Source organism: Microcebus murinus, chromosome 2 (assembly GCF_040939455.1).
Source record: "Microcebus murinus isolate Inina chromosome 2, M.murinus_Inina_mat1.0, whole genome shotgun sequence".
NCBI classification, from domain to species: domain Eukaryota; kingdom Metazoa; phylum Chordata; class Mammalia; order Primates; family Cheirogaleidae; genus Microcebus; species Microcebus murinus.
The window spans coordinates 108,699,983-108,717,643 of record NC_134105.1 but is presented as its reverse complement, the minus strand read 5'-3'; the positions used below and the strand labels follow the sequence as shown (position 1 = coordinate 108,717,643).

The 17,661-nt window shown below is 44.6% G+C and overlaps 1 protein-coding gene across 1 annotated transcript in view; it reads left to right on the top strand.

The window, feature by feature from the left end:
• The window catches only part of CD244 (CD244 molecule), a 33,024-nt gene extending 17,149 nt beyond the window's left edge, over window positions 1-15,875 (top strand). The window contains exons 2-9 of the mRNA XM_012749200.2: window positions 6,115-6,450; window positions 6,540-6,806; window positions 8,619-8,723; window positions 9,180-9,247; window positions 11,359-11,424; window positions 12,879-12,944; window positions 14,304-14,360; window positions 15,513-15,875. Coding sequence (XP_012604654.2) covers window positions 6,115-6,450; window positions 6,540-6,806; window positions 8,619-8,723; window positions 9,180-9,247; window positions 11,359-11,424; window positions 12,879-12,944; window positions 14,304-14,360; window positions 15,513-15,593 — 1,046 coding nt within the window. The 3' untranslated portion in view covers window positions 15,594-15,875. The remainder of the gene's footprint in view (window positions 1-6,114; window positions 6,451-6,539; window positions 6,807-8,618; window positions 8,724-9,179; window positions 9,248-11,358; window positions 11,425-12,878; window positions 12,945-14,303; window positions 14,361-15,512) is intronic.
• The last annotated feature ends 1,786 nt before the right edge of the window (window positions 15,876-17,661 follow it).

Sequence of the window (17,661 nt, the reverse complement as noted above, 5' to 3'; positions counted from 1 at the left end):
TTCCTAGAAGCTTGATAGGTTAGCATTCATATTTAAATTTATGATCTATTTTGAATTAATTTTTGTACATGGTGTGAGGGAGATGTCAAGGCTTATTTTTTTTTTTGTAATGGATATCCAACTGACCCAACACCATTTGTTGAAAAGATCAGGTATCTGTGTGTCTGTGATCCTGCCATACAGCTTCTAAAATCCTTAGAAACTCCAAAGTGATGTCTTTTTGTATGCTAATGAGTTGACTGATGGCTGGTAGCCCCTAGATTGGGGCTGGTAACTGGAAAGCCCAAGGCAGGATTAGAACATTGGGACTTTCAGCCCAACCTCAACTTCCAAGAAGGGAAGAAAGGCTGGAAGTTAAGTTGGTCACCATTGGCCAATGATCTAATCATTCATGCTCATGCAGTGAAGCCTCCATAAAGACCCAAAAGGTCTAGGGAGCTGAACATATGGAGGTTCCTGAAGGGTGGTGGCCCTGGGAGACCACAGACGTACTATACCCCTTCCCCCAGATGTTGCTCTATGCATCTATGCATCTATATCTTTTGTGATATCCTTTATAATAAACAAGTAACATAAGTGTTTCCCTGAGTTCTGTGAGCTGCTCTAGCAAATTAATCAAACCTACGGAGGAGGTCATGGGAACCCCAATATGTAGGCAGCTGGTCAGAAACACAGGTAAAACAACCTGGAGTTTGCAACCAGCATCTGAAGTGGGGGCAGTCTTGGGAACTGAGCCCTCAACCTGTGGGCTCTGATGCTATTTCCAGCTAGATCAGAATTGAACTGAATTCTGACACCCAGCTGGTGTCCACTGCAGATTTGATTGCTTGCTTGATGTGTGGAGAAAACCTCCCACACCTTAGTCACAGAAGTCTTCTTCTGTGTTGATTCTTGCAGTGTGAGCGCAGAGGAAAACCAGTCAGTGTTTTTCTCACACACAAGGTCTATTTCTAGATGGTTATATTCCACTATTTTTCTACTGTTTTAACAGTGGAATGTTATTTTAATTTCTAATGTTTTATAATAAGTCTTGATATTGGATAGTGAAAGTCTTCTTCAAGATTGCCTTGGCTATTTTAGGTACTACATTTCCAGATAAGTTTTAGAATAAAATTGCCATTTGCTATAAAAATAACTTGTTAGAATTTTTATTGGAATTTTGCTGAATCTATTATTTAGGAAGAATTGACATCTTAGCAATATTAAGTCTTCCAATAAAAAAACATGATCTTAGACAAGGTAGTATGAGGGGGGAAAAAAAGGAAAAAATTCAAAGCAATGGTATACTTCTGCATTTTTTTAGCTCTTTATTTTTTCTTAGAAATCCCTTGTTGCATTATATGTATAGATCTTAAATATTTCTTGTTGAATTTATTTCTAGGAATTTAATTTTGTGTGCTATTGCATATAGTATTGTTTTCAAAATTTCATTTTCTATCTGTTCACACTAGTATGTAGAAATACAAATCATTTTTATATATTGACTTGATATCCAACAATCTTGCCAAACTGACACATACATTCAAATAGTTTCTCATATATTCCTCTGGATTTTCTGTATACACAGTTATATCATCTGTGAATAATAACTATTTTTTATATTCATTTCTAATTTTTATTCTTTTATTTTCCTTGCTTCGTAGAACTAGCCATGACTTCTAGTACAATGCTGATTAAAAGTGGTAATCATGGAATTCTTGTCTTGCTCCTGAACTCAGGAGGAAAGCATTCTATATTTTATCACTAAATATGATGTTAGCTGTATGTTTTTGGTAGATTTTATCAGATTAAGAAAGTTCCTTTCTATTCTCAGTTGGCTGAAAGTTTTTTTAAAATCACGAATGTGTATTGAATATTAACAAATGTCTCTTCTGCACCTATTGATATAATGATTTTATTTTTTTATTTTATTCTGTTAATATGGTGATGGATTTAAAAAATATACCTTGGTCGGGGGCAGTGGCTCATGCCTATAATTCTAGCACCCTGGGAGGCCTGTTGGGAGAAATACTTGAGGCCAGGAGTTCAAGACCAGCCTGAACAAGAGCAAGACCCCATGTCTACAAAAATATAGAAAAATTAGCCAGGCGTGGTGGCACACATCTGTAGTCCCAGCCACTCAGGAGGCCGAGGCAGCAGGATCACTTGAGCCCAGGAGTTTGAGGTTGCTGTGAGCTATGATGACACCACTCCATTCTAAGGCATGCAACAGAGTGAGACCCTGTCTCAAAAAGGAAAAAAAAAATGCTAATAAACCTTGAATACTTGGGACAAGTCTCAATTGTTCAGGTTGTATTATTTTTCTTATGTACTATTCTACTCAGTTTGCTAATATTCAGTTTTCATTGATATTCATGAGAGATATTGGCCTGTGATTTTTCTTTCTCATTATGTTTTTGTCAAATTTTGCTATCAGAGTTTTACTGGCCTCAAAAACTGAGCTTCTGTTCTGTGGAATAGATTGGTACTAATTTGTAAATGTTTGGAAAAATCACTAGTGAAGTTGTCTGAGCCTAGAGTTTTGTAGAAAGATTTTAATGTATGAATTCAATTTCTTTGATATAGAACTCTTCAGAATTTCTGTATCCTCTTATGTCAGTATTGGTATGTTGTATTTTCTAAGAAATTTTATCCATTTAATCTGAATTTTCAAATTTATTGACATAAAGTTGTTCATAATATTTTCTTATTGTCTCTTAAAATATCTGTAGGTCCTTAGTCATATTCTTTTTCCTTTTGCTTTCTTTCTTTTCTCTCTCTTTTATTTTTTATTTATTTATTTTTTTGAGACAGAGTCTTGCTCTGTGGCCTGGGCTAGAGTGGGGTGGTGTCAGCCTAGCTCACAGCAACCTCAAACTCCTGGGCTCAAGCGATCCTCCTGCCTCACCTTCCTTATTAAGCTAACACCACAGGCACGTAACACCACGCGAGGCTAATTTTTTCTATTTTTAGTAGAGATGGGGTCTCACTCTTGCTCAGGGCTCAGGCTGGTCTCAAAATCCTGAGCTCAAGTGATCCAAAACAAAACAAAAAACTAAAATTCAGTGGTTTAAAATAACAATCACCTACTCTGTCAATGATTCTGCTAGTTGGTAATTTGGGTTAGGCTCAGCTAGTCTGTTCTTTTGGTTTCAGTTTGCATCACTTATGCATGTATGGTCAGCTGCCCAATTGGCTAGGGGTGACTCATCTAACAGGGCCTCAGCTGTGTTGGTTTATCTTGCACTGGGTGAGCTCTCATTTTTCAACAAGCTATCCTAGGCTTGTTCACATGTTAGTTAGACAAGTTTCCAAGAGAACAAGTAGAAATGTGCAAGTCCTCTTCGGACTTAGGCTTAGAACTGGCACAACATCATTTTTGCTGCATTCTATTCAGAAGACCAGCCCAGTTACAAAGGACAGGGACGTGAATGGACCCCACTGTTGATGATGGGAGGAGCTGCAAAGCCACATTGCACAGACCTGGCTATTTTTGTGTTCTATCATACTAGCTCTCTGATGAAATTCTCAAACTTGTATTTTATTTTCTTGAACATACTAAACATAATTATTTTGAAATTTATGACCCATAACTCTATTACCTAGATGCTCCCTGGGATCTGTTTCTGTGGTCTATTTTTTTCTCTTGGCTTTTGGACACATTTCCTCTCCTTATGTTTATTTTATGTTTTCAGTTTTGGATATTGTATATGAAAATTTATAGAAATAATTTATTGTTCCAGTTAATGTTCTTTTCCTCTAGGAAAAATTTATATTTGCATCTAGTAGGCAGCCAGATTAGAGCTACTAGATATTCTAGTCTAATACAGGGTTGTGATGATTCAAGATTGAACGTCATTTCCTATAAGGGCTGGTCATCTCTTGTTCACTCTTATCATTAGTACAAGGTACCAGCCCCAACTCTGATGGGCTTCAGGTATACTCACTTTCTAACAGGAGGGCCCTGAACTCCATGTTCTCTTCGTTCCTTCAATTTATTGTAAGCTCTGCTCAGCTCCTCAGCCTTTCAGCTGCCATTTATGGAATAAGAAGATGCCTCCAGGGAGCAGAAGTCAAAATATTGGTCTTACCTCTTTGAATTTCCTTCTTCCAGATCTTGGCCCCACACTATTTTTGCACTTTATTAGCTCTCTGATGCCTTTAATAACATGCTTTCATATTATGTTCATTTTTCTTCTAGTTATTATCAGTAGGAGGGTTGCTTAGCCTGTCTGAATCTGGTTTTTTATTATTGGAATTAGAATTCCTTAAATGATCATTTATCTAAACCATTAAGTGCATGCTGTAAAGTGATGGAATATTCTGTTTCTAGATCATGAACTCTCTGGAGGCAGGAGCCATGTCTTATATATGAAGAGGCCCTACCGCTTCAGGGTATGGGTACAGTGAGATTCAATAAAGACTAAATAATTTATGGTGACAGTGTGTCTTTTTTTGTAGGTTTAGTGATTATTTTTTTCATTCACTTTTGTTCTCAGGGCCTTTATGCAATGCTTGGTAGGTTGAGCTCTTCTCATAAATATTGCTAAGACTATTGGAGACAGAGACACAGAGATTCATGGCACAGCCTCTGCTTTTGAGAAGATTTTGTTTTGGTAATGGATAGAGCCAGTACAAATCACACAAATATAAGTGAAGTACAAATGGGAGCCCTATGTGTTTTACTGTTAGGCACATTTATATCAAATAAACATACATATGTGGATGGATTGGTGGATCTCTGGGGTACCTGTGTAGATTTGTTACGTGGATATATTGAGTAGTGGTGAAGTCTGGGCATTTTGTGTAAACTTCACCCAATTAGTATACATGGTACCCATTAGGTAATGAGAAATCAGGGGTGGGATGACCCACATCCCACTCCTACCTTTCCAAGTTTCCAATGTCTATTGCTCCACTCTCTGTGTCCATGTGTACTCATTATTTAGATCCCACTTATAGGTGAGAACATGTGGTACTTGATTTTCTGAAAGTAACATATTTCATCAACCAAATAGTATTACAAGTCCTTTAATTATGTACTCAGTCTCTTGACAAAATGCCAGGGTAAAGGAGTGGCTGGGAGAAAGTGCATCTATAATGCACTGGACGTCTAAACATCCCTCTGTCTCCACTGCCCTCTTCTGAATGGCCTCCATTGTAACAGAGCCATTTGTATGACTATCCACATCTCTATTCTCTCCTGTAGACTCTCCTGACCCTCCTCAACCCACCTAGACAGACTTTTTTATTTCCTACGCCTGCTGGGCCATGCCACATGGGGTCTCTGCCAAAAATAGCTGCCGGAATGTCTACTCTTCTCCACCGACTGCATTGGGCTGCTCCAGGGTTGTCACACCCCGTATTCATTAGCTCTCATCTTGATCCCTTGACAGAGGAGGTGTATTTTTATTTTTCTCTTTCTAATTGTTTTTAGGGAGCAATTTTTGTGGAGACGTTTTGGTCACTAACATTAATGAACATGGGGAACATTAATGAACAATGACTACGATCCAATGTGCCAAGTGCTACAAGAGAGGACCATGAATTCAGCTCTTTGGGAGGACAGTAGAGGGGTCATGAGTTCAGGTGAAGGGTTAGTTTACGGGGGTCCAGCCATCCAGAGTTTCTGGCAGTCGCCACTGGCCACCAGTAGTTGCCTCAGTGCTGCTTGGAGGGACTCATCAGATACGGTGTTTAGAACATCGTGGTTAAGAATTCACCCTCTAAAGACAATTGGACTGGGTTTCAACCTCATCATTCTCATTGTGTAACTTGAGCCACTTACTTAAGTTCTTTCTTCCTTACCTGGAAAATGGGGATAAGACCCTCATATAAGGTCATTGTGAAATTAAGTAGTTAAAGCCTGTAAAGCGTCTGAAACCTGACCATCGCATAGTAAATACTGAAGGGACTTAAGGTATTATTATTGGTCCGTGGACTCCTTCAGACAAGGGCCACAGAGCTTGGGGAGAGAGGGCACAGATAAGTGAAGTACACTCTAAGGATCTCTGAGGCTCTGGCATCCTCATACTCCCCCCATCCTATTGGCTTAAGGGAAGTCACATCCAACTGCCCACATTGCTCAGGCCTGACATTCTTCTTGCCACTTTCATCTTGGGTTCTCTTTCCTAGAATGTCCAGGTTCAACCAACCATGTGGTTGGTCTCTCAGGAGAGTCTCTCCAGTTATGGCTCAACACCACACAGACAAATATAAGCTCTGTTGAATGGAAGATGCAGCTGGCCTCACATTCATCATATCAGAAGAAACTGACGTGGAGGAATGGGTCCAATATTAATTATGAATCTTCAACTTCAAATAATATCAGCAGTAAATCCAGGTTTATAATCAAGAACTTGACTCTTTTCATCAACGCAGCTCAGCAGCAGGACAGTGGCCTCTACTGTGTGGAGGTCACCAATGAGACTGGAAATGTTTGGAGAAGCAGGTTCGAGGTCCTTGTATTTGGTGAGTCTATAGGACTATTCACCCAATCCCTCTGATTCCTGTAGGACTTGTATTTCCAGTGCTTTTCTGATTAGAATCTCTGCTTCCAGATGAAATTGAGAAACCCCTCCTGCTGGGGCAGGGGAAGGTCCTGGATGGAGGAAGGTGCCAAGTGTCTCTGTACTGCTCAGTCTCCAGGGATAGCAATGTGAGCTATGCTTGGTACAGAGGGAGCGAGCTGATCCAGAGGTCAAGGAACGTCACACAACTGGAGATTGACGCTGATGGCATGTACATATACACCTGCAATGTCAGCAACCCTGTCAGCTGGAAAACCCACACCCTCAACCTCACTAAGGGTTGTCAGAATGCCCAGGGTAAGTGGAGCACTTTGGGCTATAACAGGGGCTGAAGGTGTTGGACCCCATGGGCATGCTTATGTACAAGAGAGACCTGGGCATGAGATAAGAGCCTTTGGCTTCCTCCCCCAGTGCCTTGTAGCTCTTCCTCAAGGGGGTCCTAACCTCTAGGCACATAGTTCCTGTAAAGTCAGGCCTGTCCTAGCCTGGGAAAAATTTTACCTGCGTCTTCTTCTGGGAGCTGCAATCTTTTCCTTCACATGGGGAATGCATATTTGCTTGGTGAGTCACAGTCCTGCAATGGCACCCTGGCCATTATTTTCTTCCTCTGAGAGGCTGATGGAGACCTGCTTTCTCTTTGTGAGTGATAACTTTCCCAAAGCCATAGTCCCTCAAGAGGTAACTACACTGTACAGCAGTGGCCTGGATGGGGGCATCAGGAGGATCACAGGGCTACCCCAAGAGTTCTCAGGCCATTGCTTACGCTCATCCTGGGAGTTACCTGAGTTAAATGAGCACTTCTTACTAGGTAGACAAAGACTTAATGTGCCATCAGTGTGGGCATCACAGGAAAAAAAACAAACCACATGCAGTCCCTGTCTTTAATAGACATGCAGCCAAATTGAGGCAACAAAATTAAGTACTCTGAGCAAAAATGAAACAAGACTGAGGCAATATGTAGTGACAAGGATCCTGGCTTCTGGGTCATGTAAACCATGTCTTCATCATTCACAAGCTCTGTGATCTCAGATAGATTCATTAACCTCTTGGAATCTCAATTTTTTTTCTTGAGTGAAATGAGAATGATAAATACATCATGGGATTGCTGTTAAGAATAAATGAGATAATGTTTGTAAAGAGCCTAGTCGGCCAGCACTTGGGACACTTAATTCCTTTCCCTTCTTTTTTTTTTTTTTTTTTTTTTTTGGTGAAGTAAGAGCTATCGCATCCCTTCTTCCTCTTGTTGGTTGGATTATATATCAGGCTCCATGTGTGACACAAATGTTAAATGTAGAAGTTCAAATGAGAAAGTGCCACGAAGGCAGGAATAGCAGGAAGGTGAATGGAAGATTGCCTGGCACATGGTAGCTATGCAATGAATATTTGCCAAGTTAAAAACGAATGAATGGATGTAACATGTGCTGTGCCGGATGCTTTACCTATATAGTAATCCCTTGATATCTATGGGGGGCTGGTTCCAGGACCCCTCACAGATTCCAAAATCCCTAATATAAAATGGCACAGTATTTGCATATAACCTACACACATTCTCCCATATACTTTAATCATCTCTAGATTACTTATAACATCTAATACAATGTGAATGCTATGTAAATACTTGTTATACTGTATTATTTATGGACTAATGAAGAAAAAATCTGTACACGTTCAGTATAGATGCAATTTTTTCCCAAATATTTTGGATCTGCAGTAGGTTGTATCTACAGACAGAGAACCCACAGATATGGTGGGCCGCCTGTATTAGGTCATGTAATTAACCCCTATAAGGAGATGGCACTATCTCCTTCTTACAGGTGAGAAAACCCAAGAGGCTCCGAGAGGTTAAATAAGTAGTGCAGAGCTCATACAGTTAGTAGTTGAGCCAGGTCTGTCAGATGTTATCAATAATATCCATGCTCTTGGTATCACTCAGGGGAGGGCACCCAATTGAGCAAAGAGAAAAACCTTGAGGGTGACTTCACAGGGCATGAGGAGACCAGCCATGCTACAGAGGAGAGTGGGTTTTGAGGCAGCCCCTGCCACAGACACGTGGGAAGAAAGGAGAGGGGGAGCTGACAGCTCATTCCTTGTGCCTTCTGTATCCTGCAGAATTCAGATTTGGGCCCTTTCTGGTGACCACTGTGATTCTAATCACACTGCTGCTTGGCACCCTCGCCTGCTTCTGTGTGTGGAAGAGGAAGAGGAAGCAGCCACGTAAGTGGAAGGTCCTTGAGGAGGGGCTGTTGCCTGAGGCATTGGACGCAGTGGCTTGGCCCTGGGTCCAGGGGGAGGTGTGGGAGCAGGGAGTGTTGGGTGGGTGTGTGCATGGGTGGGGGTGAGCAAGCAGTGGCTGCTAGGCCCTCTCTCCCAGTTCACACCTTCTGTGGTGGCTGCCAGGTGTTCACAATCAGATGCCAATGTGCAGATTTCTCTGCAGGTGGCTGGCCGGGTGGGGGCTGCCCAGCCTGCAGGAGGAGGTGTGTTGGTGTAGCTGCTGCCTCTGTGCTCTTTGGGCATTCTGGGAAGAGCACCCACCTGCCTCCTTTCTAGGACTTTTCTTAAGGTCTTGGCCATCTGGCGTGGAGGTGGGACCCGTTAGAAATGAAAGCCTGAGCTAGAGGCTCTCTGGAAGTTTCTTCAGCTCTATTCTTTGCTTCCTTCTTCCTGCAGGGACCAGCGCTGAGGAATTTCTGACAATTTATGAAGATGTTAAGGACCTGCAGACTAGGAGAAATCAAGTATGGCATCCTGGGGGCTGGGATTGCTCTCAACTGCCCTGGGAGATGTCTTTTTGATGATGGACATTAGGAGCAGGAGGACAAAGATGACTTGACAATTGTCCTCTTGACATGATCCTCAGCCCTTCCCATCTACCTTTTCTATGTCAGTTTCCTAGCTCTGGCCACAGGGGGAAAATAAAAACAAAGGGAGCAGAGAAGATGAAGGGGGGAAGGAGGGGCAACCTGGTGCAGAATAGCACCTGCCGAGTGGGAGGGAGCAGCAGGAGTCAATAGCAGGGGTGGGATGCTGCCGCCTCCGCCTCCTCCGCACACCACCCCTCACGTCCTCACCTCTGCCACGCGCCAGCTGGGCTGAGCGCCAGGAGTGCAGCCTTCTCGTATTTATTGCATCTGACCACAAATTCTCTTTTCATAGCAAGTCAGAGCTTTCTTTCTTGAGTCCCTTAATCGTGACCCAGGCTGGAGAGTGTGGCCAGGCAAAGCACAGCAGATCTGTAGCTGGCTCAGCAGGCTGAGTTCACAGCCTCTTAGGAAGAAGAGGCCTGAGTCTGGCTGGGGCACAGAGAGCAGTAACCAGCTCGGCACAAAGCCGATGGGTAGCAGAGCGGGCTCCTCCAGGACCCTGTCTCACTGGCTCTCTGTGCCAAACCAAGTCTGCCTGTCACCCCGAGACGTAGAAGGGGACGAAGCTGCAGAGGGGCTGAAGACACCCCCGCTTCGGGGCCTCTGAGCAGGGCAGGATGTGGTGGCAGGCCCCCCGGGAAAGGCCCCAGTGGGTCAGGCAGTGGCTACTGAAGTGCTTGTGAGAAGGGGTGGTGGCAGGTGGGGAGGAAGTGCCTTTTTCCTGTGGCCATCCCTGCTGCTTGGTGGCGGAGGCCCAGCAGCACGCAGGAAGCACACATGGTGGAGCCCTTCTGCCCAGATGTGCCACTCTGGGAGGCCTCAGAACAGGCAAGCAGCCGCTCTGAGGTCTGGGCTCGGTTTGCATTAGGGCAGCTCCCCTTGCCTGTGTTCTTGCCCCAGCAGTGGAATATTGGGGTGTGAAAAATAAAAGACTTTGTTTCTCTTACTGCTACCAGGTTCTGGTACAATTCCATGTACATCCACAGCCACTGATGCCCATGTGCTCACTTAAAATAGCCTTTTCCCCCCAAAATGAAGACAACTTTAGAGTAGGAGACCAGCGGGGAAAATAACGACTTAGAACACTAGGGCTCAGCCTCCCTGGCCTCTACCTGCTGTCTTTGTGTTCCAGTTTGAAGACCCAAATACTGAGTTTCATGGGTCTCACTTTGGGACCCACCTCCAATCTTTCTGGAGAGACTTCACATGAGTGTGGACAGGAGAGAAAAGCAGCAAACTCCTGCTTCTTGACAGGTGCCCATGGCTCTCCAAGCTCCAGGGACAGCTGATGTTTCTCTGCTCCTGTAGCTTCTTCTTGCTTCTGAGAGTTGAGCTTGCACCTAGTCTCATGGGTCCTGCTAGCCTTCACCAGCTCCCCACCAGAGCCCAAACTGGCAATGTGTGCTCAGGGTCAGCAGGACGAAATACTTCCACCCCTAACCCATGATCTCCTTGGGGGCAGGAAGAGAGGAGGGAAGCAGGAAGGGCCATGTGTTCCTTTTTGGCCCTGGGCCCAGAAGTCCACCCAATACCCAGCTGCCCAGGGCAAGCTGGCCTGGTAGGCTGCATCGAGAGAGGGGGCTTCAGTGTGTTCAGTCTTTGAAATGTTTAAACCCTCTGAATTGCAGTGCTCAGAGCTCTGCCCACTATCAGTGATTACCTGGCAAATTTAGTAGAGAAGTCAGCAAAGGCAAGAAGGGTTTCTAGTTACTCAAGTGAACAAAGGGACAGGGTTGCTCAAATCCCTTCACACCTGGGTGGTCCCTTGATCTTGACACTAACTGCTCCACAGCTGATGGCTCTTCTTGCTGTCTCTCCCCATCCTGGGGTGACCAGTGATGAGGCTATCTGCAGTCCTGCCCTCTCCTTCCCAGGCTCCCAGGGTTCCCCCTTATTTTTACTGTCTTTCCCTATTCAACCCCAATCTGGACTGACCCAGCTGTCTGCTCATGTTACCCCATGTCTCTTTACTATCTCTTATGCAGGAGCAGAAGCCAAAGCAGAATTCTCCTGCAGAAGGGAGCACCATCTACTCTACGATCCAGTCCCAGGTACCCATTTGGTTTCTCCAAATCCACTCCATGCCTATCTATGGGGCTTCCTGATGCACTGTGTCTCCCTCCCCTGAAACTCCCACCCTTGGCAGACTAAGATCTTGGTGTTCCTGGGGTCCAGATGACAGCTTAGCCTCAGTTGCATTAAGAAGTTATTTGAAAAGACCAGTGTGGTTTTGGAGTGTCTTAGCACAGCTGGAAAGCCCAACATAGGCATTCCTTCTTTCCCATGCCTGGCAGAAGGTCTGGCCCAGATAACATCTACAGAAGGAGGAAACTTATTGAGGGACTCAACTTCTGATTTTCATTCTTGCTGCTTCCAGTACACGAGGCCCTTGCACTTCTTAATCTCTATTCCTTATTATACCTGTTTTCAGGAAAGAATAGATTTGTAGTGGTTCCTTTTATCTTATGACTTAGCAATTTTCTTAAGTCTAACTTAATAGCCTCATGAAGGCTGTTCTAAGTACTTTAGATGTGGTCTAAATTCCATATCACAGATGAAGAAGCATTAGTTAAGTTAACTAATGTGCTCAAGACCACTTAGGTAGGTCATGACAAAGCTGAGCCCAATGGCCCTGAGTCCCCATTCCATGCCCCCCACCACCTCTAACATTCTGGGATTACATAGATGCACCCAGAAAGTGGAGAAGCATCCTCTAATATTGACAGCTAAGGTGACATCCATAACCTGCCATAGGACATCTCTCCCAAAGAAAACACCGCCTCCTGGTGGCCAGTGATAAAAAATTTCTGATAAAAATGGCTTAAAGAAAAAGAATTGAGACCTGAAAGAGCAACATCCCCAGCATGGAGGCTAAGCTTTGGGACAAGGAAAATCTGATCATAAAGGTGATTGATATCTGTCAGTTCCCTGGTTTTAGCCACACTGAATTCCAACGAGAGGAGTTTGAATAAATGCAAGGAAGGGCTCCTCTCAGACTAGCTGTTGAGTGAGAATGAGATTCCTCCTCTGGAGCCTCTTAAAAGGAGGATTGTTTACCTGCCTTACAGAACACCTGGTGCAGGTCCAGAGAAGGAAGGCATGTTGCCAAAGGGAGGCATGGAGGTGTTGAGGAAAGAGCCCTGGGGAGCCTTGGGTTTGAATCCTGCCTCTGCTCTGTGCACACTGTCTGGCTTGAGCTATTTATCCTTTTGGAGCCTCATCTGTGGTGTAGGGCAAGTTATAATCATTTCTACCTCATAGGAGTGTTTGAGAACTAGGGGGGACTACACATACAAAGTAAGTGCTCAACAAACAGTAGCTATCATGAACGACAGAGTGGGACTAGCACCTAGGTTGTCCGACCTCCTGGCTAATCCAGGGTTCTTTCAGCTAACACTTTGAGTTTCCATCTGGGCAGGGTTGAGGCAGAGGGGTGGAAAAGATGACTTCCTAGGGCTGTCTTAGATCTAGGCTTCTGAAATGGTTTTATTTCTCTTCTTATCAGTCTTCTGCTTCCACATCACAAGAAACTGCAAATACGTTATATTCGTTCATACAGCCTTCCAGGAAGGTGAGTCTCTCCCTGGGGGCAGGGGTGCTGTGGATGCAGACGTGCATTCCGTATGTGCGTGTGCAGGCACGTGTTTGCAGAGGGCGTGTGTGCACATCCCAGCGAGGCGCCCTCCCCTGTGTGTATCTGCCGAGTAGTTTCTGTGAAATGACTGCATGTACATGTTAAGGGGCCAACAAGAAATGCCTTTCTGGTTCTGTCTGGAGAAAACCAACAGGTTCTGGACTAGGAGAACAGTGGGTTAGAGGATTTCCTAGGAGTTTACATGAGAGATAATGGATAATCAGAAGCAGAAAGGAGATGCTTTGTGCAGAGCACCACAGGTCCTTAACAGGCCAGCTGAGGTCATGGCGAGAGATCCTGGGGGGTTTTGTAAGGCAGCAACATCATGCCTGGAGCTGCAGAAGTAGACTGGACCTACAGAGATGCAATGTTGACTTTGAGGTTCCGGCAAGGTCCTGCCCAGTCACTTGCCAGTAGAGGCCTCTGGACTGAGGCAGTGCATCCTGGTGTACTCAAATCCTGCCCTAAGCTGAGCCCAGACCTCTCATGTGTACCTGGAACCAGAGAGTCGGGTATCCTGGTACCCGTGGCCACTGTGTTTACCTTGTATGGGAGGGGATGGGAACAGTGGTTCCCAAGGCTGGAGCCCCAGTATGAAGCCAAATCCACAAAACTGTGGAAGTCCATGCAGGTCAGGGACCATGTATTTGAAAGGATTTAGGACAGATTTTCAGGCTTTTCACTTATCGTCCTCCTAATAAGTCATTCAACCAACTTGGATCCCACCATGAGAAAGATTTATTTTTAATTATAAGGATATATAGATGTTCATAGGCACTGTGTTCACATGTTTTGGTATTATGGTATGACAACTCTTATGTACTGAATATGTTTCTTAATTCCAGTGGTTCATAAAACCACCTTGTTCAGGGTATGTACTAGAATTGGCAATTATTTATGTGCCAGAATCATTTGCATTAGGGTGTGTGTATGCCGTGTTGAAGAGACACATGGTTTGGGGCAGTATTTGTGTTAGGAGTGCCTGAGGGATATATGTGTGTGCACTAGGAATGTATGCATGTGTGGGTTTGAGGCAGGTGTGGGTGTGGAATGCTAAATTCTGACTATGGGTCAGGAATGTCATATCATAGACAAGCACTGTATATATTGTGCCTTCCCTGGAGACCACAAACAACACTGTTTACTCCTGGAGTAGGAGATTCTATTCACTTTCTGGTTGAAGAAACCTCAGTGGTTTCCTGGGCCCTGAGTCTCTTTTTGGGACCTCTCACATCAGGTAGGTGTGGAACATCTCTTGTCTTGAAGTTAAGCATTCTTTACTCTCTGAATTTCTAGTCTGGATCCAAGAAGAACAATCACAGCCTATCCTTCAGTAGCACTATCTATGAAGAGGTAAGATTCTGGAACTCCTTCTGCGTGGGCCTAGTGTCTGGGGCAGAGCCCTGAAGTCCGGCTATGAAAGGGTGTGCTTATAAGAAGGTTTCCACCCGGTTTCAGGGCTGTCAGGATTTTAGGGAATCTTCTAATACAAATCTTAATTTTAGAGGCCCAGGGAGAGTGAGGGTCTAACTCACATGATATAACCAAGATCATAGCATGTATTCAGGTTTCACTCTTATTGGGCAGTTTGCGTTCTAAATTAGGGCTGTTCCCAAGCTAGTTGGCAGGGTGTGGGCCACAAACTGGACCTGTCTCCTTTCCAAGGCTGGAGGGTAGGGGTCAGAGAGGGGATAATAAGTGACTTTATGTTTTGTTTTTTTTTTCCCCCTCAACCCTCACATGGAACCAGAATAAGTGACTTTAAATGATTTTCTAAAGTTAGCAAGTCGTTGGGAGCCATTCCAAGACATGGGTGGCCTTAGGCTCTGTTAGGGTCACACTGTTCCTAGGTAACCACTGAGCCTGGGGGCTGAGTTGATTCCCGTCAGGGCATTTAGGAGTGGGAAGGAGAGACTCAACATCGATTGGGGATTTTTTTTCCCTATGAAGCAGCCTGCTAGTGTCTTCACATGAATTATCTCATTTAATATTCACAGAATGGTATAAGGTGTGTGTATAATTATATTCTCCATTTACACCTGGAGAAATTAAGGCACGGAGAGCATCCCCGTCCCCAACCATTAGCCTCATGCTATGGGCTAATAGCATGAGGTCGACAGGTGGACCGAGCCTCCACCTGTGGTCCAAGAAAGATGTTGCCATTGGTCACAAGGGTGGCTCCTGCTGGGATTCCTTGCCACTTCAGCTACAACCCAACATTACAGCGAGCTAGACTTTCCACCATTGTAGAGGACACTGTTTGGGCCAATGCAGTCTGGAGGTCTGCCTTGTATGTGGTTAAATAAGCACACGAATTGGAGCCAGGAGAACTAGATTCAGGTCCCTCTTTTACTTCACATTGGTTGTTGAGCCTGAGTAATTCATTTTACCACTTCAAGCTTCATTTTCTTAATCTGTAAAATAGGGACAATAATTCATACCCCACAAGAATGCTATAAGGATCTCCTCGTAGGAGAGTCTGAAGTTTCTCCTTTTCTTCTGCAGGTTGGAAAGGGACAGCCCAAAGCCCAGGACCCTGCTAAATTGAGCCGCAAAGAGCTGGAGAGCTTCAGTGCTTATTCCTAGTTGTCGCAGCTGTTCTCACCTCGTACACAGCAGCGTCTGTTTTGGGCATCAGCACAATGGATGATGCCACATGAGTCTCTATAGGACATACCCTAGTCTGCAGAGGACATGAAAGTTTGTTCCTTTTTGTTTTGAAAACTGTTTCTAACAGCTGCCATAAGAGCCATGCTGTTAAATAATATCTTCCAATTTACAGTTTGGACAAGAACAGGTGGAAAGGGTGAGTGGTTCAGAAAAGACCACATTCCAATACTTGTAATCTATAAAGTGTTGTGTAAATGCTGGGTGGCATTGTTATTAGATCCCCTCCTCCTTGTTTTCTAATGTGTTATTTGTCTTTCCCACGCTCTGATCTGGGATGACTGTATCTCTAGGCCCTGCCCTGGCCCAGGCCCATCTTCCAACACAAGAGGAAGGACAGAGGATGGTGACATGGGGGAAGAAGAAAGGCCCTCTTCTGTGGGGCCGGACTGTGTGGCTGTGAGCGTGCTGGCAGCTTCTCTGTGGGGCTGTACTCAAATGCAGAGAAAAAGCTACAGCCCCACCCTCACACCTTTACCTCTGGCTAGTTGGTCACCAGGGGAACGTGTGGAAGCAAGAGTAGATGGTATGAGCAGCACAATTCATAATTGCAAGGCTGTGGAAACAGCCCAAGTGCCCATCAATCAAAGAATGGATTAATAAAATGTGGTATATGTACACCATGGAGTACTATTCAGCTCTAAGAAACAATGGTGATATAGCACACCTTATATTTTCCTGGTTAGAGCTGGAACCCATACTACTAAGTGAAGTATCCCAAGAATGGAAAAACAAGCACCAGATATATTCTCCAGCAAACTGGTATTAACTGAGTAGCACCTAAGTGGACACATAGGTGCTACAGTAATAGGGTATTGGGCAGGTGGGAGGGGGGAGGGGGGCGGGTATATACATACATAGTGAGTGAGATGTGCACCATCTGGGGGATGGTCATGATGGAGACTCAGACTTTTGGGGGGAGGGGGGGAAATGGGCATTTATTGAAACCTTAAAATCTGTACCCCCATAATATACCAAAATAAAAAAATAATTAAAAAAAAAAAATAAATAAATAAATATAATGGAAAAACAAAAACAAAAACAAAAACAAAAACAAACAAAAAAAAAAAGAGTAGATGGTATGAAGCAAAACCATCTCCGAGTTGAAAAACTGCCCAAGCGCATGCCGTCCTGATAATCTGCTGGCAGGACCAGCTTTGTCTACAGTGTGGCACAGTGTGTCCACAGTTGGATTTACAAAGTCACGTTATTAGAAATCTATTTTGGCTTCTTCACAGAAGTAGCTTCACAGAAGAAGAGGCCTCTTGGAAACCATATTCTACTTAAGTCCCGAGTCCTGAGAGTGCTCCCACGGTGCATGCTTGGGGGGGGCCCAGGCAGCTGGGGGCTGAAGATGAGGCCACTGGGTACTAGACCCTGTGCTGGGTTCCCTGGGCCTTCAGGCCAGACCCTTCAACAAGGCTATAGGGAGCAGGGCTGAGACTCTGGCTGAGCCCAGACAAGGACGAAGGTGAACTGGGAGAGGGCTTACTCAGAGACCCCAGTAGGTGATAGCACACTGAGCCTGGATCTTCAAGTGCCCCACTCTGTATTTAACATAGAAGTTTAATATAAATTCTGCAGTGTTATGCAGAGGTAGTCCAAATCCCTTGTCTGAATGAAATTTGTGTATCTTCTCCATATTCTAACAGCCATTATCAGAGCCAGGCTGTTAAATAATACCTTCCAATCGACAGATCAGATGAGAACAGGTGGAAAGGTTCACAAAAGACCAAAGGGCACTTGTGGGCCATCATAAACAAATGTCTGTTTCAATTCTGCTCCATAGGGGTCTGGCTTCCAGGTGAGCCATCAGCGTCCCCCAGACTTGTTCACAAGGGGACAGCAGAGAGCCTCTTGAAGGGTAGCCCAGGCATGCACTTGCCCATACCCTGCTTGGTATCTCCACTCTGGAAACTGTGCGGCTGACCAGATTGGCTTCCTCCTGGAAGGAGTGTGGATAGACCACATCTTAAAGCAAGTGCCA